At 43.6% G+C, this 27,944-nt stretch overlaps 1 protein-coding gene across 2 annotated transcripts in view; it reads right to left on the bottom strand.

Moving 5' to 3' along the window:
- APPL2 (adaptor protein, phosphotyrosine interacting with PH domain and leucine zipper 2) overlaps positions 1-27,047 on the bottom strand; it is a 151,111-nt gene extending 124,064 nt beyond the window's left edge. Inside the window, exon 1 of one of the 2 annotated variants that reach the window (XM_073620281.1) lies at positions 26,846-27,047. In XM_073620281.1, the coding sequence (XP_073476382.1) occupies positions 26,846-26,899 (54 nt within the window). In that variant the 5' untranslated portion in view covers positions 26,900-27,047. The remainder of the gene's footprint in view (positions 1-26,845) is intronic. The other variant, XM_073620282.1, reaches the window with a different exon arrangement.
- Positions 27,048-27,944: the final 897 nt, after the last annotated feature.

Here is a 27,944-nt window from a genome sequence, read left to right as displayed (position 1 = left end):
TAGCAAAATTATTAATTTTTCTTTATAAATTTTGGCCACAATTTATACTGCTACATATCTTTGGTAAACATAACCCAAAGTAGTGGATATTATTTGGTCTTTGTGAAAGTTAGAGAGTCTACAAGCTGTGGTGCAAATCATAAAAAATTGATCACACCTGATGTACTGGTGGCCTATCTCATTTCTTGCAACCCTAACAAGCCAAGAAAGTACAAATACACCCCCCTCCCCAAATGACCCCTTTTTTGAAAGTAGACATTCCAAGGTGATTAGTAAGATGCATGGTGAGGTTTTTGATGTTGTCATTTTTTTCCCACAATTCTTTGCAAAATGAAGATTTTTTTTTTTCCCCACAAAATTGTCATTGTAATAGGTTATTTCTCTCACATGGCATGTGTATACCACAAATGACACCCCAAAATACATTCTGCTACTCCTTCTGAGTATTATGATGCCACATGTGTGGGACTTTTTCACAGCCTAGCCACTTAGAGAGGCCCAACATGCAGGGAGCACCATCACGTGTTCTAGGAGCATAAATTACACATCTAACTTGTTGACTAGCTATTACACTTTTGAAGGCCCTGGAGGATCAGGACAATGACACCGATGTGGCACTGATGACAGATGCACTTATACGTGGCACGTGACACTGATGGCAGATGGCACTAATACGTGGCACTGATGACAGATGGCACTAATACGTGGCACTGACGACAGATGGCACGTGGTACTGATGACAGATGGCATGTGACACTGATGACACGTGACACTGATGGCACTGATGACAGATGGCATGTGACACTGATGACACGTGACACTGATGACAGATGGCACTGATGACACGTGACACTGATGACACTGACAGGAACTGTTGGCACTGTGTTTATTTTCTATTCTTTTTTTTCCCACTCACTGCTGCAGCCGTTCGCTCTCCCTCCTCACACGCTGTCTCTGTGTGAGGAGAGAGAGCCAGCAATGAGAGATGATCTCATGTGTTTACATGAGATCATCTCTCATTGGACACTCAGATCGAGTGCTAAATGGCCGCTGTGATTGGCCATTTAGCACGATCTGCGATTGGCTGTGTGCAAGGTCACGGCCAACGCGACATGGGCGCGCGCATCGCGGAAGTAAACAGGAGGACGTCCAGGGACGCCATCCCGGCAATTGGAGTCTGTGCTGTAGCCGTGTTTCGGCTATAGCGCGGACGCCTAGTGGTTAATAGATTCATCTGGCAAGACAGACAGCCCAGGTTTTCCAAACGCATTCTATATAAATTTCAATCCACTGGAGGTTTGGGTCTACCTAACCTTTGGTTTTACTTCTTAGCTGGCCGTTTTTCCCAGATAGCTCAGTGGAACATCCCAGATTCAAGAGTACCCTGGGTCAAATTTGAATTCACCTCCATTAGGACATTGCGCAATTCTAATCTTTTTGGCTCTATACACCACCACAATGGATTTGAAGTGAAACAAACAAGATGTGCTTCAACTGCAGACTTTCAGCTTTAATTTGAGGGTATATACATCCAAATCAGGTGAACGGTGTAGGAATTACAACAGTTTGTATATGTGCCTCCCACTTTTTAAGGGACCAAAAGTAAATGGGACAGATTAACAATCATCCATCAAACTTTCACTTTTTAATACTTGGTTGCAAATCCTTTGCAGTCAATTACAGCCTGAAGTCTGGAATGCACAGACATCACCAGACGCTGGGTTTCATCCCTGGTGATGCTCTGCCAGGCCTCTACTGCAAGGTTTTGTCTTCAGCAAGTGAAATGCATGCTCAATCGGATTCAGGTCAGGTGACTGACTTGGCCATTGCATAACATCCCACTTCTTTCCCTTAAAAAACTCTTTGGTTGCTTTTGCAGTATGCTTCGGGTCATCGTCCATCTGCACTATGAAGCGCAGTCCAATGAGTTCTGAAGCATTTTGCTGAATATGAGCAGATAATATTGCCGGAAACACTTCAGAATTCATCCTGCTGCTTTTGTCAGCAGTCACATCATCAATAAATACAAGAGAACCAGTTCCATTGGCAGCCATACATGCCCACGCCATGATACTACCACCACCATGCTTCACTGATGAGGTGGTATGCTTTGGATCATGAGCAGTTCCTTTCCTTCTCCATACTCTTCTCTTCCCATCACTCTGGTACAAGTTGATCTTGGTCTCATCTGTCCATAGGATGTTGTTCCAAAACTGTGAAGGCTTTTTAGATGTTGTTTGGCAAACTCTAAAATCTGGCCTTCCTGTTTTTGAGGCTCACCAATGGTTTACATCATGTGGTGAACCCTCTGTATTCACTCTGGTGAAGTCTTCTCTTGTTGTTCACTTTGACACACATACTGTACATCTACCTCCTGGAGAGTGTTCTTGATCTGGCCAACTGTTGTAAAGGGTGTTTTCTTCACCAGCGAAAGAATTCTTCGGTCACCCACCACAGTTGTTTTCCGTGGTCTTCCGGGTTTTTTGGTGTTGCTGAGCTCACCAGTGCGTTCTTTTTTTTTTTTTAAGGATGTTCCAAACAGTAGATTTGGCCACACCTAATGTTTCTGCTATTTCTCTGATGGGTTTGTTTTGTTTTTTCAGACTAATGATGGCTTGCTTCACTGATAGTGACAGCGCTTTGGATTTCATATTGAGAGTTGACAGCAACAGATTCCAAATGCAAATAGCACACTTGAAATGAACTCTGGACCTTTTATCTGCTCATTGTAAATTGGATAATGAGGGAATAACACACACCTGGCCATGGAACAGCTGAGCAGCCAATTGTCCCATTACTTTTGGTCCCTTAAAAAGTGGGAGGCCACATATACAAACTGTTGTAATTCCTACACTGTTCACCTGATTTAGATGTAAATACCCTCAAATTAAAGCTGAAAGTCTGCAGTTAAAGCACATCGTGTTTGTTTCATTTCAAATCCATTGTGGTGGTGTATAGAGCCAAAATGATTAGAATTGTGTCGATGTCCCAATATTTATGGACCTGACTGTATTATGGTCACCCTCCAACTCCATACATAAGCTTACGCCCCTTAACTCCATTGTTTTCCAATCACTCACCCTCTGGCACCGGTATAAAAGCAAACTTGGACTAATTTCACCTGCACCTCCAGGCTCATCCTTCCTAGGAGAACGATTATTTGCCTTAGCGTTTCATCACCCTGAAAGTTTTGCACGGTGGAAATCCCAGTCCCTGGTCACCTTAGCTGCTCTTCAGCTTGGAGATACATTCGCCACATTCGATCTCCTCCGCGCACAACATCAAATCCCACTTCGGGAACACTATCATTTTTACACAAATAAGACACTTTTATATCTCCCATTATAGTCTTACCCCGTCCTCTCCCCCTACATACTTTGAACAGATCTGCCATGACTCTCCCAGAGGCAAAGGCCTCATTTCAACTCTCTACAAAACAGCGTTGGCTTCGTATTTTTCAGATGAACCTCCATATAGAAGTAAATGGGAGACTGACTGTAATGAAAAGTTCGCTCCAGAGGATTGGGATACCATGCTAGAAAACCTAGGTAAGGCCACTAAATCATTGGCGGTTAGGGAAATGGCCTATAAAAAAGGTATTGACCAGATGGTATTACACTCTTTCCAGACTCCGGGTGATGTTCCCAGGAACATCTGGGCTATGCTTTAGGGGCTGTCAACTTCCAGGCACCTTTAGACACATATTTTGGGATTGTGTACTACTATCTCTGGTGTGGAGAGGAGGAACTGCTGTTGACTCTGCAATATCAGGAACTGCTCTAAAGCTCACCATCTCCATGTGTATACTTGGAGCTACAATCCCAGGTATCCTCCGCAAAGAGAAATGTCTTATACATACTATTTGTATATCCACTTTGTGGGTCATTGCTCTCCACTGGAAGACCCCCGTAGTACCCCTATCCTCCATCCTAGACAGAATGGATATGGTTATGATAATGGAGAGGAATTTGTATACTCTGCAAGATAAAATGCACCTATTTGGGCATAGATGGGGAGGTTGGAAAGCCCACGACATACGTTGCTCATGCAAGACTAAATACCAATCAATGTTGTTATGTTTTAACTGAACAGTACCTTTATGTGTACATTTTTCATACTTTTTTCTTATGCATCGCAATTATTCCGGATTTCTATTATTAATGATATGCTTTTGATGTCAATTGTATGATGAACACTTCTACATGATTGTATAAATTTCTTTTTTTTTTACTTTGATAAATAAAAACTTTGTAAACAAAAGAAAAAACTAACAGGTGAGAACCTTTTTGTCTCCCAGGAAAGCCCTGAAAGATCATGGCTCCCACCAGAGGTGCTCCTCCGATTGGAGGAAACAAAAAACTGTAGGAATCTGCGTGGAGGCCTCCTGTTAAAGCTTGGAATGATGAAGTGTTTCCTGCTGGAGGAGGAGCCATGATCTTTTGGGTGCTGTCCTGAAAGATGTTTTGGGAAAAAAAAGCTTTGCCTGGATGAGAAGGATTATAGGAGGGAATTTCCTGTATTTTTTTTCTTTGCCAGTGTGCAATCATCTGAAGGTGGAAGCATAACCTTTAGTAATGGATATGAGGATACCTTGTGTCCTGCGATATACATTACAGAAAAAAAAAAATATTTTAGTAAACTTAAAGTGATTCTAAATTTTTTACCTTCATGCATTCTGTGCATGAAGGTATAAAACCTTCAGTGTGCAGCTCCCCCTCAGCACCCCCTAATACTTACCCAAGCCTGATCTCAATCCAGCGATGTGCACAAGATCAGCCGCTCTCTTGGGTCTCTCCCTCCTCAATGGTTGAGGTCCAGCAGCAGGAGCCATTGGCTCCCACTGCTGTCAATCACAGCCATTAAGGTGGGAGCGGGGGGGCAGAGCTGCGCTCTATGTCTTATGAACAGAGAGCCGGCTCGGGAGTAAGTACGCACGAGTGCCCCATAGCAAGCTGCACTCAAGAAAGGGATAGTGGCCTAGAGCGCCAGCGGGGAACCCGAAAAGTGGAGGATCGAGGCTGCTCTGTGCAAAACCAATACACATAGCAGGTAAGTATATGTTTGTTTAAAAAAAAAAAAAAAAAAAACACACCTTTACAAACCCACTTTTACTACTCTTAAGCATCCCTCACTAATCTGTGCATTATAAACAAATTGGCCGTTTATTTTTTCTGCATTACCTACTGTATTAAGCCATTATGCATTTTTCACTTCCTCCTCCCTGGACGCGGCCCGGTGCATCTTTTCTGGTTTGCAATGCCTCCTGGGGGCAATATGATGGAGGCAATTTGATGGGACAGTTTTGATAAAACAATTTGCATAAAACAATCCTGCCAGTAACACCTTTTCTGTTCTAGGGTGACAACACTCACCCACTATATTGTATTTTTGGATGAGCTGTGTTGCAATGCTAGGACAGGTAGTGTGTTACAAGGAAAAAATACCTCTCCTCTCTGAATCTCCATGCCATAGGGGGAGGTGTTGTGTTGCCCACAGATTGAACTTTGCAGGGCTGACTAAAAAACAGTTCAGCAGAAGCAGAGAGCACAGAAAGTTATTTGTTCACTGGATTTCTGTCAGGATCAACAAGTATATTAAGCACTTTTTTGAATAAATATAACAAAAACACGTCAAATTGTATATTTAACAGACCAAAGGGGATTAAAAAAAAAGTTCATTTGAATTTAATAAGGGTCCTTTCACACGGGCATTCTGTATGTCTGTTTTTTCTCCATCTGTTGGCAGATGAAAAACGGAAATACATATATGTCTATGGGCAGGGGCGTAACTAGAAATAGCAGGGCTCTCTGATGAGAGGTTATGTTTTCTCCTTTCTCCTCTTTGTTTTCTCTTCATCCGATGTAATGGAGTATGTACCCCCTTTTTCTGTACTTTTCCTTTTTCTTTTACTTATTTTTTTTTCGTTCTTTATCCTAATACAAATGTAAGATGTGACTTCTGCCATGTAAATTGCTGTATGAGCTCTGGAACTGTATACACTTATTCAATTTCAATAAAACTTTTTGTTTGAGAAAAAAAAAGAAATAGCAGGGCTCCATAGCAAAATGTTGTATGGGGCCCCCCTGCAAACAGCCCCCCCCCCCACAGCTGCCCTAGTGTCAATGCAGCGTGATCTGTGCCACATATAGCGTGACCTGTGCCCAATGCAGCGTGACCTGTGCCCCATGCAGCGTGACCTGTGCCCCATGCAGCGTGACCTGTGCCCCATGCAGCCTGGTCTGCCTGTGCCCAATACAGCCTCACCTGTGCAGAGGAAGAGGCAAGCCACCCGGATCAGCAGAGAGCGTGATTGCCTGCTGTAATAGTTTTTTTTTTAAATTTCCCGACTTCCCGGGGCTCATCGTCACATAGCCCCACCTCTTGGCCTGACGCCTTTGATGACGTCACACGTCCCGCATTTGATTGCCATTCTGTCTATCAAAGGCGCCGGGCCAAGGAGGTGGAGCTATGTGACGTGAGCCCCTGGAACACTGGAAGTTCTAATGAAAGCTCTTACATCGGGCAATTCAGCTCTCTGCTGATCCGGGTGGCTTGCCTCTTCCTCTGCACAGGTGAGGCTGTATGGGGCACAGGCAGACCAGGCTGTATTGGGCACAGGCAACGCTGTATTGGGCACAGGTCACAGCTTGCCTCTTCCTCTCCTCTCTCTTCCCCTGGCTGGGAGACTGTGCCGGCGGTGCTCTCATCCTCACTGGGCCCCACTTGGCTGCGGGCCCCATAGCGCCCGCATGGGTCGCTATGGTGGTAGTTACGCCCTTGTTTATGGGCTATCGGATGATCATCCACTTATATCCACCTCCGTTAAGTTCAGTTTTTTAGAGATGGAAGAAAACCCTAATTTTCTTTTGTTTAAAAAAAACGGATGTTAGTGGACAACATCCGCTTACATCCAATTCGCTGACATATGTTTTTAAACCCCTTTCCCTCCCCCTCTCCTTAAAAACACCGTATATAGCTTGTTGCTAAGGAGGGGGCTGGGAAGCCAGCCAGCGCATCCTTAACAATCGATGAGTCATCAGCAGGGTTCCCTGCTGACAGCTGAATAGAATATATATATTATATATTAGAGCTGCACAATTAATGGTTAAAAAATCGTGATCTCATATAAACAAGTGGAGAGATTATCTGCTCACTCAGCTGTCAAAAAAGAAACATCAGGCAGAACTTGAAACATTGTAACTAACTTCCTTCTTAGATCAAAGGGATAGAACTTCTCTGTGTAAACAAATAACCTGGGCAATCTGCCAAGTTTTAAACAACGTGTTAATGCAGGAAGTTTAACCACTTAAAGTCTAAATCTTTTTCTGACACTTCTTTCTCAAGTTAAAATCAATATTTTTTGCTAAAAAAAAAAAAATTACTTGGAACCCCCAAATATAATATTTTATATATATATATATTTTTTTTTTTTTTTTTGACCCTAGGGAATAAAATGGCAATTGCTGCAATATTTTATGTCACACTGTATTTGCCCAGCTTTCAAATGCAATTTTTTGGGAAAAAATACACTTCAATAAATAAAAAAAAACGAAACAGTAAAGTTAGCACAATTTTTTTTGTTTTAATGTGAAAGATGATGTTACGCCGCGAGAATCGTGATCTATCCTCTAAGCAAAAAAATTGTGATTCTCATTTTAGCCAGAATCGTGCAGCTCTATTATATATACACACACAAAAAAAAAAAAAAAAAAAAAGAAAAAAAAAAAAAAAACAGCATGAGGTTTACCCAAAATCCATACCAAACCCCCCCCCCCATCCTCCTGAACCATACCAGGCCGCGTGCCATCAACATGGGGGGATGGGTGCTTTGTTGATGGGGACAAGGGCCTCTTCCCGTCAACCCTGTCCGGTGGGCTTATCGGAATCTGGAAGCCCCCTGATCCCACCCCCTCCATGTGAATGGGTATCGGGCACATCATACCCCTACCCATTTACGCCCATGTTAATGTTTTTAGTTGGAAGCCAAACCGAACTGAAGACAACCCTCCAGCAGTTCAAGTGCACATAGCAACAGAGCTATTTTTCAAGTTAAATTCATGCATGATGAGTAATCCACAAGTAAAATTTATGCAGGTATTTATTATAATCTCGTACAGAGGTAACAATTCAAATTTAATAAAACTATAAAATGTTGGGAAAAATAGTGTTTTTGCTGCGCCTGTGTCTTCCCATCCTGATGATAGAAAACTTTACATTTCTTCAACCAAAAATCTCCTCCCATGGAGAGAAGTTAAAACCTGACACATTCTTCTCCATTATATTATAAATAGGGAGGGGCAAAACATCCCCCGATTCAGTTTGCACCAGAACACCACGAACAAGCAAAAAGTTCTAGCGAACATGCGAACCCTATTAAAGTCTATGTGACACGAACATGAAAAATCAAAAGTCTTATTTTAAAGGCTTATGTGCAAGTCATTGCCATAAAAGGTGTATGGGGGGACTCGGGTACTACCCTAGGGGACATGTATCAATGCAAAAAAATGTTTTAAAACTATTGTTTTTCAGGAGCAGTGATTTTAATGATGCTTTCTTTTAAAAAGGTGTTTATTTAGTTTTCACAATATAAGTAACAAAGAAAAGACATCACATTACTGGCACTTAAGGGCATATAAAACCAGGTATTCACCGATATTCAATAAATGGATACACTGCACCAAAAACAAAGAAAACCTCAACAAACAATCACACATACACATTCATACCATCACCACATATGACCCCCTATCAGCGCCACATTTCCTGAGACCCCTTATTTGGAGGAGAGTTCTGTGCAAAAACAGTACCTGGCCAGTTTGTTGCTGTCCATCGGACCAGTATTTCTAAGTTACACTAGTGGGAAGAAACTTATTGAGTAAGCTGCGATGATAGGACATCCCCCTAGAAATCTTCAGAGACATCCAACCATGGTTGCCATATTTTGGTGAATTTTTTAGGGCATGCCCTACTTTTATATATCAACTTGAATTTGGGTAGAACCCAATGAATACGAAAGAAAGCATGGACCGAAAGGGGGCCAGCATCCCTCCAATGCAATAATATAGTTTTACATGCATGAAATAACAGTATACGTAACAGAGTCCTAGCATGTGTACAAGGAACATAATCATTGAGAACCCCTAAAAGTCCAACTTCCGGGGTGTGAGGTATCAGCAGATGAAGCTTGTGTTCGAAAAAAATCAAACAGATCCTTCCAGTAGGACGAGAGACCAGGTCAGTTCCAAAACATATGGATTGCAGCAATCAAGTCGCATCTAGAACAAGCAATATCCTGACCCAGTCCCATCCGAACCAGCTTGGCTGGTGTGTAGTGTAAATATTGTGTAAACTTAAATTGGATCAACTGGTCAGCAGTGCTGATTATATCCTGAAAGCATAGCTCAGTAGCCTCTTCCCAATCCTCCTCAGAAAGCTCAGGCATTATCAACAGCCATTTGCGATGAGAGTTCTGAAAAGGAGCAGACCCCATCAACTGGAGGCGACCATAAAAGGTGGTCACCAGTTTGGAGATTTCTGGAAACGACAAGAGGTCTTCAATAGAAAATTCCGTGAGCTCAATGGTCAATAACCCAAACGGCATGCCGTAGTAAGAGATATTTAAAAAAATAACTTATTTTCAATGCCATGTTTACGTCTAAGTGTGTCAAAGGGCACTAAATGATTGTACTCAACGATATGGGAGAGGTGAGTAACACCAAAACAGACCCCACCAGGGCGAGTCCAGGTGACCAAAGAGCTCAGGGAGATTAGGATTCCTCCACAAGGGGGTCTGTGGCGACATACCCAGAGAGACCTGTGTCAGAATTCTCCCCAAAGCCATAAAACCAACCAAACCCTGGATCTCCTTGACATATGTGGCTCGTCCCTGAGAGAGGTGGAGGATCCAAAGAAGGCCAACAAAAGCACAGTGGAGGGAGTCTGAGGGTCAGAGTGTAACCAAGCATGGACGTAGGCGATTTGCAAAGCAATAAAGTAATTCTGCAGATTTGGGCATGCCAGACCTCCCACAGCCTTAGCCGTCTGCAATGAGGACTTGGTTATATGGGGCTGGCTACCATTCCAGAGAAAAGAAGAGAGGGTAGATTCCACCTGAGCAAAAAAAAAAAAAGTTTATTTTGTTGAAAAACTGGGGCAGCTCGAAAACAATATATACCATTTCTGTAGGAAGATCATTTAGAAGATATTTATGCAGCCAAGGACCCTGGCCCATGGATCAGCATATAGGAAACAAACTCATTGGACAAAGTGTGGACCAAAACCCATCCGAGCCATAGTTTTACATAAAGCTTTTAACACGTCTAGAGAGAGAACTAACACACTACGTTTCGTGAGCGATGCGTTATGGACATGTAAAAATAGCCTGCAAATGTTATCAAAGGTACTCCTGCCAGGCATTGGTCAGGCAGTATGAGAGATAGAATAACTGTCTGGATTTTATTGATGCTTAAAATGAAACAAAAAAAAAAAATGAAATAGTCCTTTAAATATCGTGCATATGTGCGATGTGTAGAACATGCCGCAGAAATAATGACATTTCTAAAAAAGGATAAAGTGTAATTTAATGTATTGCTGGCTCTGGGCAATATACGATGAAAAAATCTATGAAAAAAGAAAAAAATAAATAAATAAATTAAAAAAAAAAAAAATGGTGTGGGGTCCTCCCAAAAATCCATACCAGACCCTTATCCGAGCATGCAGCCTGGAGGTCAGGATAAGGGGGGGGGGGATGAACAAGGGAGCACCCCCACTCCTGAACCATACCAAGCCATATGCCCTCAACATGTTGATGGTGACACGGGCCTCTTCCCGACAACCCTGGCTGGTGGTTGTCGGGGTCTGCGGGCGGGGGGCTTACCAGAATCTAGAAGCCCTTTTTAACAAGGGGGGCCCCAGATCCCGGGCCCACCCCTCCCCCCATCTGAATGGGTATCGGGTACCCCTACCCATTCACCAAAGTGTCAAAAGGTAAAAAAACCACAAGAGACAGTTTTTGACCATTCCTTTATTAACCAATTCCATACTGCACAAATTCTGACACTTCTCTCCTACATGTAAAAATCATAATTTTTTTTGCTAGAAAATTACTCAGAACCCCCGAACATTACATATATATTTTTTAGCAGACACCCTAGGGAATAAAATGGCGGTCATTGCAACTTTTTATGTCACACGATATTTGCACGGTAATGTATGAATAAAATAAAAAAAAAAAAACAGAAAAGTTAGCCCTTTTTTTTTGTATATGTGACAGATGATGTTACGCCGAGTAAATAGATACCTCACATGTAACGCTTTAAAACTGCGCACACTTGTGGTATGGCGCCAAACTTCAGTACTTAAAAATCTCCATAGGCGACGGTTTAAAATTTTTTTACAGGTTACCGGTTTATAGTTACAGAGGAGGTCTAGTGCTAGAATTATTGCTCTCACTTCAACATTTGCAGGGATACCTCACATGTGTGGTTTGGACATAGTTTACATATGCGTTCGCTTCTGCGTGCGAGCTCGCGGGGACACAGGCACTTAATTTTTTTATTGTTCATTTTATTTGATGTTTTCCATACATTTCTCCTTTAACAATTTTTTTTTGATCACTTTTATTCCTATTACAAGAAATGTAAACATCCTTTGTAATAGGAGTGGTGCGTGACAGGTCCTCTTTATGGAGAGATGTGGGTTCTATACATTTCTCCTCCAGGCTGGAAAGCATCAGATCAGAAGATCAGATCTTCTATAGAAGAGAAGGGGGGGTTAATTCTATAGGGGAAAGGGGGGGGCAGAAGACACCACTGTGTGTGTGTTTGATGTGAAGGGGGCAGAGGACACTGTTATGAGCAGGGCCCCACTGATTAGCAGTGTCCTCTACCACACTTCACATCACATCCCCCCTCCCCCTGCATTGTGATAGCAACACACTCCTGAACTCTGCAATCTGAGTGTAATGTACTGTAGAGGTCGACCGATATTTGAAGTTTTTTACTTAAACGGCATTGGCAAAAAGGCCGATTATAACTTCACCTTGACTTGCAAATGACTTCTGTAATAGAAGTCAATGCAAGCTGCCTGAAGTTTTCTCTGTAGAGACTTCTCTCCTCCTCTGGGCAGCCTACCAAATCTGATAAGATGAGCTGAACTCTGTGTGGAGTTCTCAGTTTAACCATTTAAAGACTAAATCTTTTCTGACACTTGTTGCTTACAGGTAAAAATCCTGTATTTTCTGCTAGAAAATCACTTAGAACCCCCAAACATTTATATATATATATTTTTTTTTTAGTAATGACCCTAGGGAATAAATTAGCTGTTGCAATATTTTATGTCACACGGTATTTGCGCAGCGGTCTTTCAAACAATTTTTTTTTTAAAAATACACTAATAAATTAAAAAAAAAAAAACTAAGCAGTAAAGTTAGCCCTTTTTTTGACCTGTTTTTGTGTATTTAATATTTACGATATAGTTTTTTTTTTTATCTTTTAAATTATACATACAAGTGAACTGATTGGTGGTTTGTTTTGTTAAATAAATGTAAAAAATTTTCTGTATCACTTATTACTTAAGGTTGCTTTCAGACTGGAGCGGGCATGCGTTGACGGTAAAACGCTGCTAGTTTTAGCGGCGCTATTCGGCTGCTAGCGGGGTGCTTATAACCCAGCTAGCGGCCGAGGAAGGGGTTAAATGCGCCCCTGAAGCGCCGCTGCCAAAACGCTTTGCAAGCGCTTCGACAGTGATGCGCATTCATTTCAATGGGCAGGAGTGGTGGAGCAGCGGTATACACCGCTCCAAAGATGCCTCTTGCAGGACTTTTTTTTAATATCCTGCCAGCACATTGCCTCAGTGTGAAAGCACTCGGGCTTTCACACTGAGACTGCAGGGGAGCCGTTTTGCAGGCACTTTACAGGTGCTATTTTTAGCCCAAAAGCACCTGAAAAACGCCCCAATGTGAAAGGGGTCTAACTGTTAGATTTTATGAGATGAAGAGAAAAAAAAAAAAAAAAAAAAAAAAAAAAAGAAGAAGATCGGCCAAATATATCGGCCCAAAAAAAAAAAAAACAAACAAAAAAAAAAAAAATCGGCATCATATATCGGCCATCGGCCACCGCAATTTCTAAATATCGGCATCGGCCAGAGAAAAACCCATATCGGTCGACCTCTAATGTGCTGGTGAACCCTGTATAACGCACTCCTAAACCCTGCACTCTCTGGTAATACGTACAAAAAAAAAAAAAAAAAAAAGGGGAGGCGTCCGTTTTACTGTTTTTTTTTTGGGGGGGGGGGGGAGGGGGCACTGTGCATAGTGATTTGTGACTTCATCAGTGTTGTTCAAGAAGATCTCCATCTCTCGAAGGTTGCCTATCTGCACTTTATATATACACACACACATATATACACACACACACACACACACACTGAAATGACACTTAAAGGTTTTACGATCGGGTGTGGATGAGATACAGTTCACACATGCTGGGTCCGCTGTGACAATACCATGCCAGTTCTTGCTGCTGCAGTGAATATACACGTGCTCTTACTTACCTGGTTTCATGTGAGTGCAATGTTTGAAGTTTTTATTTAATAAATTTATAACGTTACTGCACTTTGTTTTATTATATGTGGAGAGTCTATGACGTCTGGTTTCACGATTGGATATCGTTGGATGATTTAACCCTAGGAGGGTTGATGCGGATTTCCCGAGCATGAGAGTGCAAGGCATCTTCATTTGGTGAGTGCACATCTAGGAGGGGAGTGGAATCACCAAGTGCACGCAATATGGTGGAAGATTTTCAAGACTACATGTTTTATTAAGACATCATGTCTTATTCATGGACTGTTTAGTTACGGACAATAGTACATTTATTTATGCATTATCAGTTATCACTTGTCACTGGGTGTTTTAATTATTAGCGCCATTTACTTTTATTCACAATGCTTTTTAGATTTGTTTCTATTTAAAGTGGCAGCTTTTTTAAGTTAGTGTGTTCCTGGCACAGTGGTGGGACTTCAAGTGTGGGTGTACGGATCTTGTGGACCATCAAATTTTATATTTATATATATATATATATATATATATATTTATTATATATATACACACACACACACACACACACACACACACACACACACACACACACACACAGTCCTTGGGTTACAAACAAGAGGGTCTGTAGGTTTGTTCTTAAGTTGAATTTGTTTGTAAATTGTAAAGTTTGTTTTGCTGTCTGTGCCCCTGTACAGAAGATTTCACCTCACTTTCTGTCCCAATGACAATTGGATTTTGAAAATTTTGGGTTGTTGTGGAAACAGGCCTTGGTGATAAAGCATCAGTGGAGGTACCTTTTTCCCCATAATAACTCTAATGCCCCGTACACACGGTCGGACTTTGTTCGGACATTCCGACAACAAAATCCTAGGATTTTTTCCGACGGATGTTGGCTCAAACTTGTCTTGCATACACACGGTCACACAAAGTTATCGAAAAATCCGATAGTTCTAAACGCGGTGACGTAAAACACGTACGTCGGGACTATAAACGGGGCAGTGGCCAATAGCTTTCATCTCTTTATTTATTCTGAGCATGCGTGGCACTTTGTCCGTCGCATTTGTGTACACACGATCGGAATTTCCGACAACGGATTTTGGTGTCGGAAAATTTTATATCCTGCTCTCAAACTTTGTGTGTCGGAAAATCCGATGGAAAAATGTGTGATGGAGCCCACACACGGTCAGAATTTCCGACAACAAGGTCCTATCACACATTTTCCATCGGAAAATCTGACCGTGTGTACGGGGCATTACAGCGCTATTCCTAGGGGAAGATTTCATCTCACTTTCTGTTGTCTCCCTCCATTTGTAAGTCGGATGTTTATAACGAGGGGATTGTACTATATACTCTCCACCGTATGATATATGCTACACGGACTGCACTATATACACACAAACACACACACTGCACTATATATACATACACACACTACACGGACTGCAGTATATACTCTGCACTGTATTATATATACTACACTGACTGCACTATACACTAGCTACCTGCCAAATTTCTATTCATTCACTATATACGGCCGCCGTGTAAGCAGCAGCCTTATATAGTGTGGGGCGTTGTCTTAGCACCTGAGCCATGATTGGCCAATCATGGTTCTCATAGTACATCATGCTGTGATTGGCCAAAGCATGCAGGTCAGGTGCATGCTTTAGTCAATCAGCGGCTGTCAATGCACTATGATTTTGCAGTGCATTATGGGGCGCTACGTGACGGGCAAACTTGCCGTGAGCGCGCCATATGTTCGAGCCCATCCCTAATTATAAAATAAAAACAATTAATTTGGCTGTAGTTAGGCTTTAATGCCTGTAATCTCCTTTATTTTACCAACCTGGAGGTTTATTGACTGAGGACATTAAACACACTTTAAATCCCTTCCTCTTCCAAAAGCACGGGCTCCTTTGGCCTCCTCTGTATGTAAAACTGTTGCTCTAGGTTTCTTGCCTCTTAGTAAACATCCTCAAGTCTTAATAGATGGAGGGCCTTGATCCAAACAATACTCCCATTTCTTTAAAAAAGTAAACGGAAACCTGGGAAGGGCCACCTTAACTATGGGTTCATATCTTAAAAAAAGGCATTTATGAATATCACCTAGACCACATCTTTCAATGCCAATTGAATCCTTTAATGCTATAGGCCAGGGGCCTTCAAACTTTATAAACAAAAGGGCCTCCAGGCTTAAGGGGGCTGAACTGCGGTCATTGGTAGTAGCAGAGGTTCAGATGTCAGTGGGAATAAACAATGCCCCACCTTTGGTGTCAATGGGAACAATTGTGCTCCATCGTTGGCATCATTGGGAGTAATTGTGCCCCATCATTGGTGCCATTGGGCTCCATTGTTGGTGTCATTGGGAGGAATCGTGCCCCATCTTTGGTGTTACTGGAAGGAATTCTGCCCTTTCATTGGTGTCAATGGGGGAATTATGCCCCATTGTTGGTATCAGTGGATGGAAATAGTGCCCCAAGGGCCGGATAAAAACAAGCAAAGGGCCACATCTGGTCCACGGGCCACAGTTTGGAGGCCACTGTTATAGGCTATTACTTAGCACCAGTAATAACCAGCAGCAATGCTTTAGTGAATGTCCTCATCAGATAAACGCAGGAACATTTCTTCGCAGCATACCCTTGAATGCATTAGGCCTCTTGCACACGGTACTGATGTTTGAACATCAGCATTTCTGGGTGTATTTTAGGCATATTTAAGTGTATTCATGTCTGCAGAGTCTCACGTATGGGTAGGAAATACTGCCTGGGAAGTCAGATGTGTGCATTTTTTTTTACTGATCAAAACACATCATTGTAAACAATGGGCTTCATTTTTGATCAGTAAAAAACTAAGCAATCTCTGTTAAAAAAAAAAAAAAAAATTAAAGTTACGTACCGGTAACGTCTTTTCCTGTAGTCTTTCAGGACAGCCACTATTGAGAGATAGTCTCCTCCTCTTCCTCTAAGAAACACTGCGCCAGCCCATAAAACTCTCACTTCCCCTGCTGGACCTCAGTTTTTACAAGATCACCTCCGGTCAGCTGGGGAGACACAAGAACACATTAATAACATACCATCCAATATCATTATCATACTGCGTTCTGGTCTTTTATAAGACTCCCCCAAAGTTTAGGGTGGGTAAGTAGGGCTGTCCTGAAAGACTACAGGAAAAGACGTTACCGGTACGTAACTTTAATTTACCCTTTACGTCATTCAGGACAGCCACTATTGAGAGGATAATCGAGCACTTACCAATTAGGGTGGGACTACCGCTTGCAGAATCTTTCGTCCAAAGGCCTGCTCACCTGCTGACACCAGGTCCACTCTGTAATGCTTAACGAAAGTGGAGTAGCTGGACCATGTCGCTGCCTTGCATATTTGCTCTGGCGTTGCTCCAGCCTTCTCTGCCTGGGAAGTTGCCATGGCTCTGGTAGAGTGTGCCCTTATACCCATAGGGATCTCTTTCCCCGCTAATGAATATGCCTGCCCAATAGCTAATCTAAGCCATCTGGCAATCGTGCATCGAGACGCTCTGAGCCCCTTACTGGTCCCGGAAAACAAAACAAATAAAGAATCAGACTTTGTTGCCTTAGTCATCTCTAGGTATTGGAGGATACACCTTCTAACATCTAAAGAATGAAATCTCAGTTCCCTTTCACCTGAGGGATTGGAACAAAATGAAGGTGGGACTATTTCCTGGCTTCTGTGAAAACCTGATGCCACCTTAGGCAAAAATGCTGGATCAGTCTTAAGGACTATCCTGTCTGGCAAAATAAGGAGGTCTAATTGATAATGCCTCAAGTTTACTGACTCTCCTGGCAGTTGTCACTGCTACTAAAAATACTGTTTTTAAGGTTAATTCTTTTAACAAACATTTGTCCAAGGGCTCAAAGGGAATTCCCGTTAGGCTCTGTAACACTAAAGATAGATCTCACCCGGGAAAGGGAGGACCTCGGATAGGTCTTTGTCTGGACAGTGCCCTAAAGAATCTGACCACCCATGGATTTGTGGCCAAAGATTTCTCCAAATAAGCACTGAGTGCTGACACCTGGATTTTAAGGGTACCTACGGATAACCCTTTGTCTGCTCCACACTGCAGAAACTACAAAACGGCTATGGGGCTCTGCACCCGAAAGGAGTTTTCTACGCACCATTTGTTGAAAAGGAGCCAGACCTTTTTATAAATCCAACGCGTCTCCTTTTTTCTACTGTTGAGGAGGATGGAGATTAATCTCAGAGAAAATCCCTTAGATTTTAATATACTCTCCTCAGTAGCCAGGCCGCTAATTTCCACTGGTGTACCTGTGTACAGAGGATTGGACCTTGTGAGAGAAGATCCTCCTGAGGTAGAAGGAATAGGGGCGGTTCCGCTGTTAGCTGACTGAGAATTGAAATCCATGCCCTTTTCGACCAATGTGGAGCTACTAGAATGAGGGAGGTGCTCTCTAGTTGGAGCTTCCTCAGAACCGCCGGTAATAACACCAGAGGAGGGAAGGCATAGCATGTCCTGAAATGCCAATTCTGTGTTAATGCGTCTACCCCCAGTGCTCCTTCTCCTGCGTTTAGGGAGAAGAAACAGGGGGTTTTCGCATTGTCTCTTGAAGCGAAAAGATCCATTTCCGGGGGTCCCCATTTTTCGGATATGAGATTGAAAACCTAAACCTCCTGGTTGAGGGCCCAATCTCCCTCTCTCAGCCTCCTCCGGCTGAGAAAGTCCGCTATAACTTTCCTTTCCCCTCAGAAAAACCGCTGAGAGTGAGAGAGTGTTGGTTTCGGCCCAATTTAGAATGTCTGTTGCTAAGGCCAGCAGACTTCCGCTTCTGGTGCCTCCCTGTTTGTTTATATAGGCCACAGTAGAAGAGTTGTCTGACCATACCTGTATATGGTGGCCCTGAAGCTCTTTTATGAAAAATCTGAGGGCTAGGCCAACTGCCCTCAGCTCCTTCCAATTGGACGATCTTTTTAGTTCGTCTCCCTTCCACATGCTCTGTGCTAGAAGGGATCCCAGATGTGCACCCCAGCCTTTGCCGCTTGCGTCCGTGGTTACTATCTGTGAAACTGGGATAAGCCACAGACGTCCTTGCGACAAGTTCGCTTTCTTCCTCCACCACCAAAGAGATCTCTTTAACTGATGGGGAACCTGTACTAAGGTGTCTAGATCCTTCTGACTGTGATCCCATATCCTTAGTACATATGACTGCAGGGGACGAAAGTGTAATCCTGCCCACTGCACTGCTGGGAGAGTAGAGGTTAGAAGACCTACCCTGTTTCCCCGAAAATAAGACCTAGTGTGATTGTCGGTAATGGCTGCAATATAAATTGACCTGTTTAAGGGCTTTAAATTCAGAGTCAATCTGAATTTCCCTGAGGGTTTTTTTTTACCATAAATACATGGGAATAAACCTCCTCTCCTTCCTCCCCCTTTGGTACTCTGCGAACTACGTTCTGCAATTCTAACTCCTTCAAGGCGTCTAACAAGGCCTTGGCTTTTGTCGTGCAGTTGGAAAGCTGCGTGACAAGGAACCTTTGTGGGGGGGGGGGGGGCCCTTGTGAATTCCAGGAGATACCCCCTTCTTATGATGCCTAGGATGAACCGATTGGGAGAGATGGTCTCCCACTGTGGAAGGAAGGCCCCCAGTCTTCCTCCCACCGTACTTAGAGTCATTGATCTTTACGGGCTTTTTCAGGAGGGCGAAAAATCGCCCCTCCTCTGCCCTTGCCTCTTTGGCCCCAAGTTTTCTTTTGCCCCCCTTGTTTAGGGGCTTCCCTGCGCCTTTGCGGACGAAACTCCCTCTTTGTCTGTGCTGGGGTTTTTCGTTTGAGTGGGAAGGACTTCTTTTTTTTCTGCTGTACGGTCTAAGACTGTATCTAACCCAGGACCAAAGAGTAGATCCCCTGTCAGGGGTATCCCTATCCCACATAACTTGACCTTAGAGGCGGTGTCGCCTGGCCAAGTCTTCAGCCAGAGGGCTCTTCTGGCCCAGTTAGCCAGAGCCGCTGATCTGGCTGACATACGTACTGATTCTGCCGAGGCGTCTGCTATGTATGCGATTCCTGGGGATTCGTGGGGAAAGAAGCTAGGATAGTCTCTTTAGCCGTGCCAGCCTCAATATGCTCCTGAATCTGGAAAAGCCAGGTGTTCTAAAATTGCGGGCTACAACAGTAACAGCCATTTCTTGTTTTAAGTTACCGACTGTTGAGTCCCACGTCTTTTTCAGCAGTGAGTCTATCCTTTTGTCCATGACATCCGATAAGGCCCCCATATCCTCCAATGCCAGGTCTGTGTACCTAGAGACCTGAGAGAAGGCCGCATCCAACTTGGGATTTTTATTCCAAATGGACGCTGGATCCTCTGAAAATGGGAATCTTCTCTTAAGGGAGCTAGAGAAAAAGGGCTTTCAGGATCCTGCCACTCTTTTTTAATCGTTTCCACCAGAACCTCATGTACTGGGAAAACTTTTTTCTTTTGATCTCCTAAGCCCTTGTACATAAGGTCATGGAGTGAAAGGGGTTTTTATCCTCGTGTATACTGAGGGTTGTATATATTGCCCCTAGGAGATCTTCCACCTCCTCCAAGGACAATTTATACCTGGAGATTTTCCTGGACTCTCCGTCCTGGTCCTCCCCCTCTGATTACTCATGGGAGTCAGAAGTGCCACTGTCTGGTTGCCTATGCTCCACCTCCACCCCGGAAGGGCCTGAAACCTCCTCTGCCATAACTATATTAGTAGATCTGGCAGGTGCAGAGCCCTGAGCATGAGGCGGGGTTGTATCCTGCTGAATGGGATTAGAGGGAAGCTGAAATTTTTCAAAAAGCGTTTTAAAAGATGAAAAAGTGGATGACAGCTCCTTCACAGAGGGACTGCTGTTCAGATTCCCTTTCCTTCACCAGGGAGTCTATGCATTCTTTACACAAAACCTTGGTCCAAGCTTCCCCTAAACTGTCTCTACAAGAGGCACACTTCTTTTTAGAGACATGAGTGGACTTTGTCTTTTCTGTAGATTTCTGAAATTATATACAGAAAGCCTATTACATTCAGCGATTTTTTAACGGAAACAACCTTGGGAGTGCACCCGACCCACCTGTAGGGATCTGAGTCACCCACGTCCCCTGACCACCCAGGGGGTCTGTCCCCCCCTCTAAGTAAGGAACCATACATGAGGGGGGACAATCCTAGGTAGAGAGGACCCCTCCCCAGGGAACTCTTACCTTCGGAAGGCTGGAGATAGCGTCCGCATGAGTTGCAGCATCTGCCTCAGACATGACTGCAGGTGGTTGCCTGTGTTGAGTCTCACGCTGTCTGCACGTGTAAATGACTCACTCCAGCCTGAGCCCCCTATCAGCACCGCGACCCGGAACCGGAAGCCGCGGGTCAAAGGGAGACATCCGCCCTCTGCCGGAAAGGATGTCGCCCGTCGTCCGACCCGCCAGTTCCAAACAAAAAATGCGGCCTATACAGCGTACAGGGAGAGCGTAGTGTCTCCTTGCTGCGGCCCTGTGGACGCGATAGGGGTCCCCCACAACCTGATGCCATGCTCGACAAGGAAGGGGTGGCTGCTGTTTGCGGGTATGTACCACCAGCCTTACGCTGGAAGCCCCTGATTCCCTGGGGATGTTTGAGAGAGGCCACAATCTCCCTGACTGTATAAGCCTGGTTCCTTGCACAGTGTCTCCCCACCGGAGGAAACACTATTAACTGAGGTCCAGCAGGGGAAGTGAGAGTTTTATGGGCTGGCGCAGTGTTTCCTAGAGGAAGAGGAGGAGACTATCTCTCAATAGTGGCTGTCCTGAATGACGTAAAGGGAAAAAAAATCTAAGCAAAATATTGCATGCCTGAAACCTCAGTGTTTTTCAGGCAGCAATGTGCAAGAGGCCTTGAAGTTAAAGTGGAATCCCAATCAACATTGATTATTTTTAATCCTCATGTTGCTAGCATTAGTAAATAGGAAAGTAAATCATGTTTACTTGTTTTAAACATTTTTTTAATTTCTTCAGTTAGTTTGCAAGAAAAAAAAATCCGACCGTGTGTACAGGGCATTAGGCTGCATTCACACGTGAGCGTTTCAAAGTTGCATGTTTCTGCCACGATTTTTACCACAATTTTGTTCAGGTCACCAATGTAAAAGGCAGAAAAACACCTGTAATCTGCCCCAAAGAAGCTCATGTTGTTTTTTGAGCTCAGGGCGTTTCTCAGGCGTTTTGCCTCAGGTAACAAAACTCTCAGATGTAAACAGGTGCCATTGAAATGAATAGGATTTTGCTTGTTGGGTGTTTTTCCAGGTGTTTTTTCTGGCGTTTTATGAGCTGAAAATGCTCAGGTGTGAATGCAGCCTAAGGGCTCTTTCACACGGGGCGGATCAGTGATAATCCGCCCCGTGAACACCCGCTTGCTCAGCGGGGATCGCTCCGCCGATCCCCGCTGAGCAGAAAGATCACAGGTCCATCGCTGCACACTGTGCAGCGACGGACCTGTCAGAGCGCCGCTCTCCCCTATGGGGGATCGGATGATGATGGACCGTAGTGTCCGTCGTCACCCGATCCGATCACGGATGGAAAAGTAGGGTTTTCCTCCGTTACACTTTTCGGATCGGAGCGGGTCGGATGTCAGCGGACATGTCACCACTGACATCCGACGCTCCATAGTAATACATGTATGTCCGTTTTTCATCCGAAAACGGAAGGATGAAAAACGGACATACGGATCCCTCGTGTGAAAGAAGCCTTAAACCCCATTGAAAATCTGTGGAATTACTTGAAGACCGCAGTCCACAAAATGGTCACCATCAAATCTAACTGAACCTGAGCAGTACTGCAAAGGAGAGTGGGACAATATTGCAAAGTCCAGATGTGCAAGGTTAGTAGAGACATCCCAACAGACTAAAGGTTGTTGAGAATAAAGCAACACTTTCCAAATAATTAAGACGTGGCAAATGTGCTAACCCCTTGTATCCACAGTACCACTCTGTGGTGATACAAGCCAATATTTCAATTTACAGACTAAAGGCTATAATTAAAGCAAAAGGTGGTTCAACAAAATAAGGCACTAAGATACTAAGGGGTGATCCTTTTTCCAACGCAGGGATTCTGTTTTTACATTTTTTTTTCTGACACGTTGGCGATAAATCTTTCACTTGGATGTAATCAGTTGCACTAGTAAATACAGCTGGATAAATCAAAAACTGTCTCTGTCTTCATATCAGGCTGCGAAGCAACATAATGTGATTATTTTAAAGAGGTTGATTATTTTCTATACCCACTGTATATGTGAAAATCAATCAGTTCTGATGTACTGACGGCCTATCTCATTTCTTGAGGCCCAAAAATGCCAGGACAGTACAAATATCCCCAAAATGACCCCTTTTTGGAAAGTGGGCAGTCCAAGGTATTTAGTAAGAGGTATGGCAAGCTTTTTTAAAGTGTTACTAAAGGCAATTTTTTTAAATTAAAATAACAAACATGTTATACTTACCTGCTTTGTGCAGTAGCATTGCTCAGAGCAGATATATTATAAAAACTTAGGGACAGAACGGCGCTACCTGAAAACCTGTTTGCTAAGCATATACAGGAAACATTAGCATAATGTTTTTTATCTTTCTCATACGTCAAAATTGTTAGCCCCTCAGTGATGTATGGGAGGGGGTGTTTATACTAATGCAGGTGGGTAGGAGACATATATATATATATATATATATATATATCAATCATAACTAATAATGCATATAACCTGTAATAGGGATGATATGTATAGCATATAAGAAAATCACTGTATAGATATACTATATGGCACTGATAGACCGATACCCAATCTCTAAATTAATAGCCATATCCACCATTAATACAAAGCAGCTGGAGACATATTCTATATTGCAAAAAAAACCGTTGCAATATATGAACTGTGAAAACACTTTTTGATACACGTGTATATATGGTGGATGCACCCTTTCTTCCTAGGAATTAGCAAACATCACCAGTACATGTTTTTTTGCAATATAGACCTGCATTAGTATAAACACCCCCTCCCATACATCACTGAGGGGCTAACAATTTTGACGTATGAGAAAGATAAAAAACATTATGCTAATGTTTCCTGTATATGCTTAGCAAACAGGTTTTCAGGTAGCGCCGTTCTGTCCCTAAGTTTTTATAATATATACGTTTGGCAGGGCACTTCTTGTGAGTGTCTTTGCGTAAGGGAGGCAGCAACCTGTTCTTTTACCATATAGACTTGTCCTAAGCGCGGGTTCTCGGGAATATTATATATTGCTCAGGTCGGCCCCAATCTTCCTCTTCTCGGGTCTCCGGCGGTGATCTCGGCTCCTTCTCTTCTTCTTGGGACTACCATAGCCAGCTGCTTGCTATGGGAAGAAACGTAGTCTGCGCGCTCCTGACCTGTGTGTCTACGGAGCCACGCTCCATAGACTTACTCAGTGGGGCTTAGGCCCGTCCCCCACTTTCTCCTCACTGTATTTAATTGACAACAGCAAGAGCCAATGGCTCCTGCTGCTGCTCTTGTGCTGTTTAAAGAGGGAGTAAGGGGAGAAAAGATGCAGCCGTACACAGCACTGATCTCTTCCCCTTTACACAGGGGAAGGGGGGGGGGGGGGGGCACAGGGAGACTGAAAACATTTTTTTTTACCTTAAAGGGGCTGTAAACCCTTGTGTTTTGCATTAAGGTGAAAAAACTTCTGTCACTGACCGCCCCCCCCCCCCCCTTTTCTCACCTGAGCCCTGTAATTCCTATGCAGGAGACGCGCTCTTCCCCTCTGCCCATTGTCTCGGCTCTTGATTGGCTTCCACTGCGGTCAATCAAATCCAAAGACGCAAGCGCCGAAGGGCAGGGCCGAGTCCGGCATTCTGCATCTATGGATGCAAAATGCTGGACTTGGGAGTGCACCCGCAAGGTAACCCCACCGGGAGAGTGCTTCTCCTAGGGCAGTGGTTCTCAACTCCAGTCCTCAGGACCCACCAACAGGCCAGGTTTGCAAGATAGCTGAAATACATCACAGGTGATATCAATTGCTGCTCAGTGATTGCAGTATTCTAGTCTGCAGCTCCCCAAAGTAATACTTAAAATCTGGCCTGTTGGTGGGTCCCGAGGACTGGAGTTGAGAACCACTGTCCTAGGGGGTTAGATGATGCGGGTAGGCGCTTCCAGGAGACCCCAGAAGTCGAGGATTGGACCACTCACAAAACAAACTGCACAGTGGAGGTAAGTACGGCATGTTTATTATTTTAAAAAAAGACGAAGCTTTACAATCACTTTAATGCAAACAATGCATTAAGGTAAAAAACATTTTTTTAGGTTTAGTAACACTTTAAGTTGTAATTTTTTGCCACAGTTTTCTGGAAAATGAATTTTAAAATCTTTCTTTTTTTTTTTTTAACATACTGGTGTGGTTATGGTATGGTGCGGTGAGAATGATTGGAAAGGATGTCATATGACAGGAGCCGGTTGGCAGACCTTTTGCAGGCGTGACCATTTGACAAAAGCCAGCCAAATGGTTGGCTTCTGTCAGACCAGCTGGCGTACGCACAGGAATATCCGTCAATTTCTTTTGAACCGGTTGATGCTGCCCGACATGCGGCCCATGTGTACTAGGCTTAAAGGCTTAAAGCGATTGTAAAGTCTTGTTTTTTTTAAATAACATGTTACACTTACCTCCTCTATGCAGCTGGTTTTGCACAGAGCAGCCTGGATCCTCCTTTTCTCGGGTCCCTCTTCACTGGTCCTGGCCCCTCCCTCCCGTCGAGTGCCCCCACAGCAAGCTATGGGGGGGGGGGGAATCTCAGCTCCGTGTGTCCAGTCAGAAATAGAGCCTGACCTGGCCCCACCCCTCTCTCTTCTTATTGGCTGACTTTGATTGACAGCCGTGGGAGCCAATCAGGAGGAGAGTCCTGGATGGCTAACACACTCGTGGACATCTCTGGACGGAGATGGGGCTCAGGTAAGTAATTAGGGGGTGCTGGGGAGGCTGCTACACACAGAAGTTTTTTTTATCTTAATGCGTAAAGATAAACAAACCTTCTGCCTTTACAATTACTTTAACCCTCACATACATATGCGTTTCTGGGTGGCCGACGTTTATGTGCTAAAAGCATGCTCACAGCACAAACGCTTGATCGTGAGCCTTCCATGCCTTTAGAACGGTTTGAAGGGATGGCTGGGAAGGGGTTAAATCAGTGTCCCTTTAAATATGTAAACATGATTTTATTTTTTCCTACATGTATTACTGTATCCTCTCTTTATAGGATTTGTCCTGTCCAGTCCAGGTTGCATTTTGTAAATGGATTATAAAATAAACACACACGTCAAGACCTATCCTCTTGGTGAGTTTATTTCACATGATGTTTTCCTATGTAAACCCACGGCTGTGAGGAGATGAGGGTTCCAGTAGTAATGTGCTTTTCTCCCCTCCATGATGTTATCCCCCCTCCCCCCTCCTCCTGATCCTCATGAAGCTGATCCTGTGTGGTGTAGGCTGTCAGAGGAGCAGTGCTGGGCGTGTGTGTGTATATATATATATATATGGCCTGTGTATATATGGGGGCCTGTGCGTATGAGGGCCCCTGTGTATGGGGTGGTGTGTGTGTGTGCGCGTATATATATATATATATATATATATATATATATATATATATATATATATATATATATATATATATATGCCCCTGTGTGCATGAGGGGGGCCTGTGCGTATGAGGGCCCCTGTGTGTGTGTGTGTGTGTGTGTGTGTATGTATGTATGGGGGCCCCAGTGTGTGTGTATTAGGGGGGCCTGTGCGTATGAGGGCCCCTCTGTATGTATGCATGCATGCTTGGGGGGGGGGGGGGGGGTGTTTGTGTGTATAGATGTGTGTGTGTGTGTGTGTGTGTGTGTGTGTGTGTGTGTGTGTGTGTATGTGTGTGTATATATATATATATATATATATATATATATATATATATATATATATATATATATATATATATAAAGGGCTCCTGTGTCAGATCCCAGCACTGTGCTTCCCAACACACAACAAGTCTGACAACAAAGCAAACTTTCCCAGCAGCATCCGGGTCTGTCGTCCTCCACCATTAACCTGTACAGTGCTGGTACCCCTAGAAATAATAGGATGCCCCTGTACTGTCCCCCCCTTCCACTCGCACATGAAGGTGATTCTCTCCCCCCCCCCCCCCCCATCCAGGAACACACCCCGGAAAGCTCAGTTCCTAGCAGAAGCCAAGCCTCACCCTGCAATCTGTGTACACCATTCACCCCCTCCCTGGGACTGTCTTATATAAGGCTGCTCTTACCTGGGGGCTGTCTAACAGAGCCTCCTCCAACAGCAGCTTATCCACAGCAGGCATGTTGTCCTCCACAGACAGGGCAGGTACTGAATAATTTAGCTGGATTCAATTAGCACCCCCTCCTCTTCTTCTTCTTCCAGCTCACTTACACGTACTGAGCCGTCACTGCAGCTTGTGGCCGCTAGTGGTCAGCAGAGAGCTCTTGTGGTGACTCTGCTGATTGCTGACATATGACACACGTATGACTCGGTGTCATTGTATTAGTGGGCGAGCTCAGACTCTCTGATTTCTATACTGTGCTTCATGCAAAGGCTTCAGGGCTTCTCTTAATGAGTTTTAATGACACTCCTGCACTGTAAGGGTTAAATGCTGGTTATGTGTGTGTGGGGGGGTTTAGTAGCGGAACTGGCATTTTTAACTAACTCCAGGGTTGCCAACATCCCAAAGTGAAATTTACTGACAGTCGAGTTTTTACTGACACATAGCCTAGTTAAAAAAAGACAAGTACTGTAAATCCAGCGCAACCAACACAGACAAAAACACACACAAATAGAAAACCTCCATATATACAATCATTGGCGTGTGCAGACCATGGCATTAGGCTGTGCACCCAAAGCTCAAACACGTGTGTATGTATGTGTGTGTGTGTGTGTGTGTGTGTATATATATATATATATAACATTTTTAATTATTATTTTTATTAAAAAAATATTTTATTAATTTTTTTATTATTTATACTTTTTATTTATATTATTTTTTATTATTTTTTTATCATACATTTTTTTTTACAAGTTTTCTATTTTTTACAATTTTATTTAATAATATATTATTATTATTATTATTATTATTATTATACAATTTTTTAGGAGCTCCATTGAGGGGACTTTGGTTTGATATCAGAGGTCTAAACAGACCCCTGATATCTCACTTTTAAGACAGAGATTCCCCAGTTCCTTCTTCTGCAGCCAAACAGGGGGAATCTGTGCACCACACCTGGCACACCCTGTGTGCACGCCTACGTATACAATGCTATACCCACAATTGATCCAGAGGAAGGCAACAAAAACCTCAATAAAGCATGATCCAATTCAGTGGGGGGGGGGAG

The sequence above is a fragment of the Aquarana catesbeiana genome, linkage group LG03 (assembly GCF_042186555.1).
Source record: "Aquarana catesbeiana isolate 2022-GZ linkage group LG03, ASM4218655v1, whole genome shotgun sequence".
Classification (NCBI taxonomy): Eukaryota; Metazoa; Chordata; class Amphibia; order Anura; family Ranidae; genus Aquarana; species Aquarana catesbeiana.
This window is presented reverse-complemented; position numbering and strand designations above follow the sequence as displayed.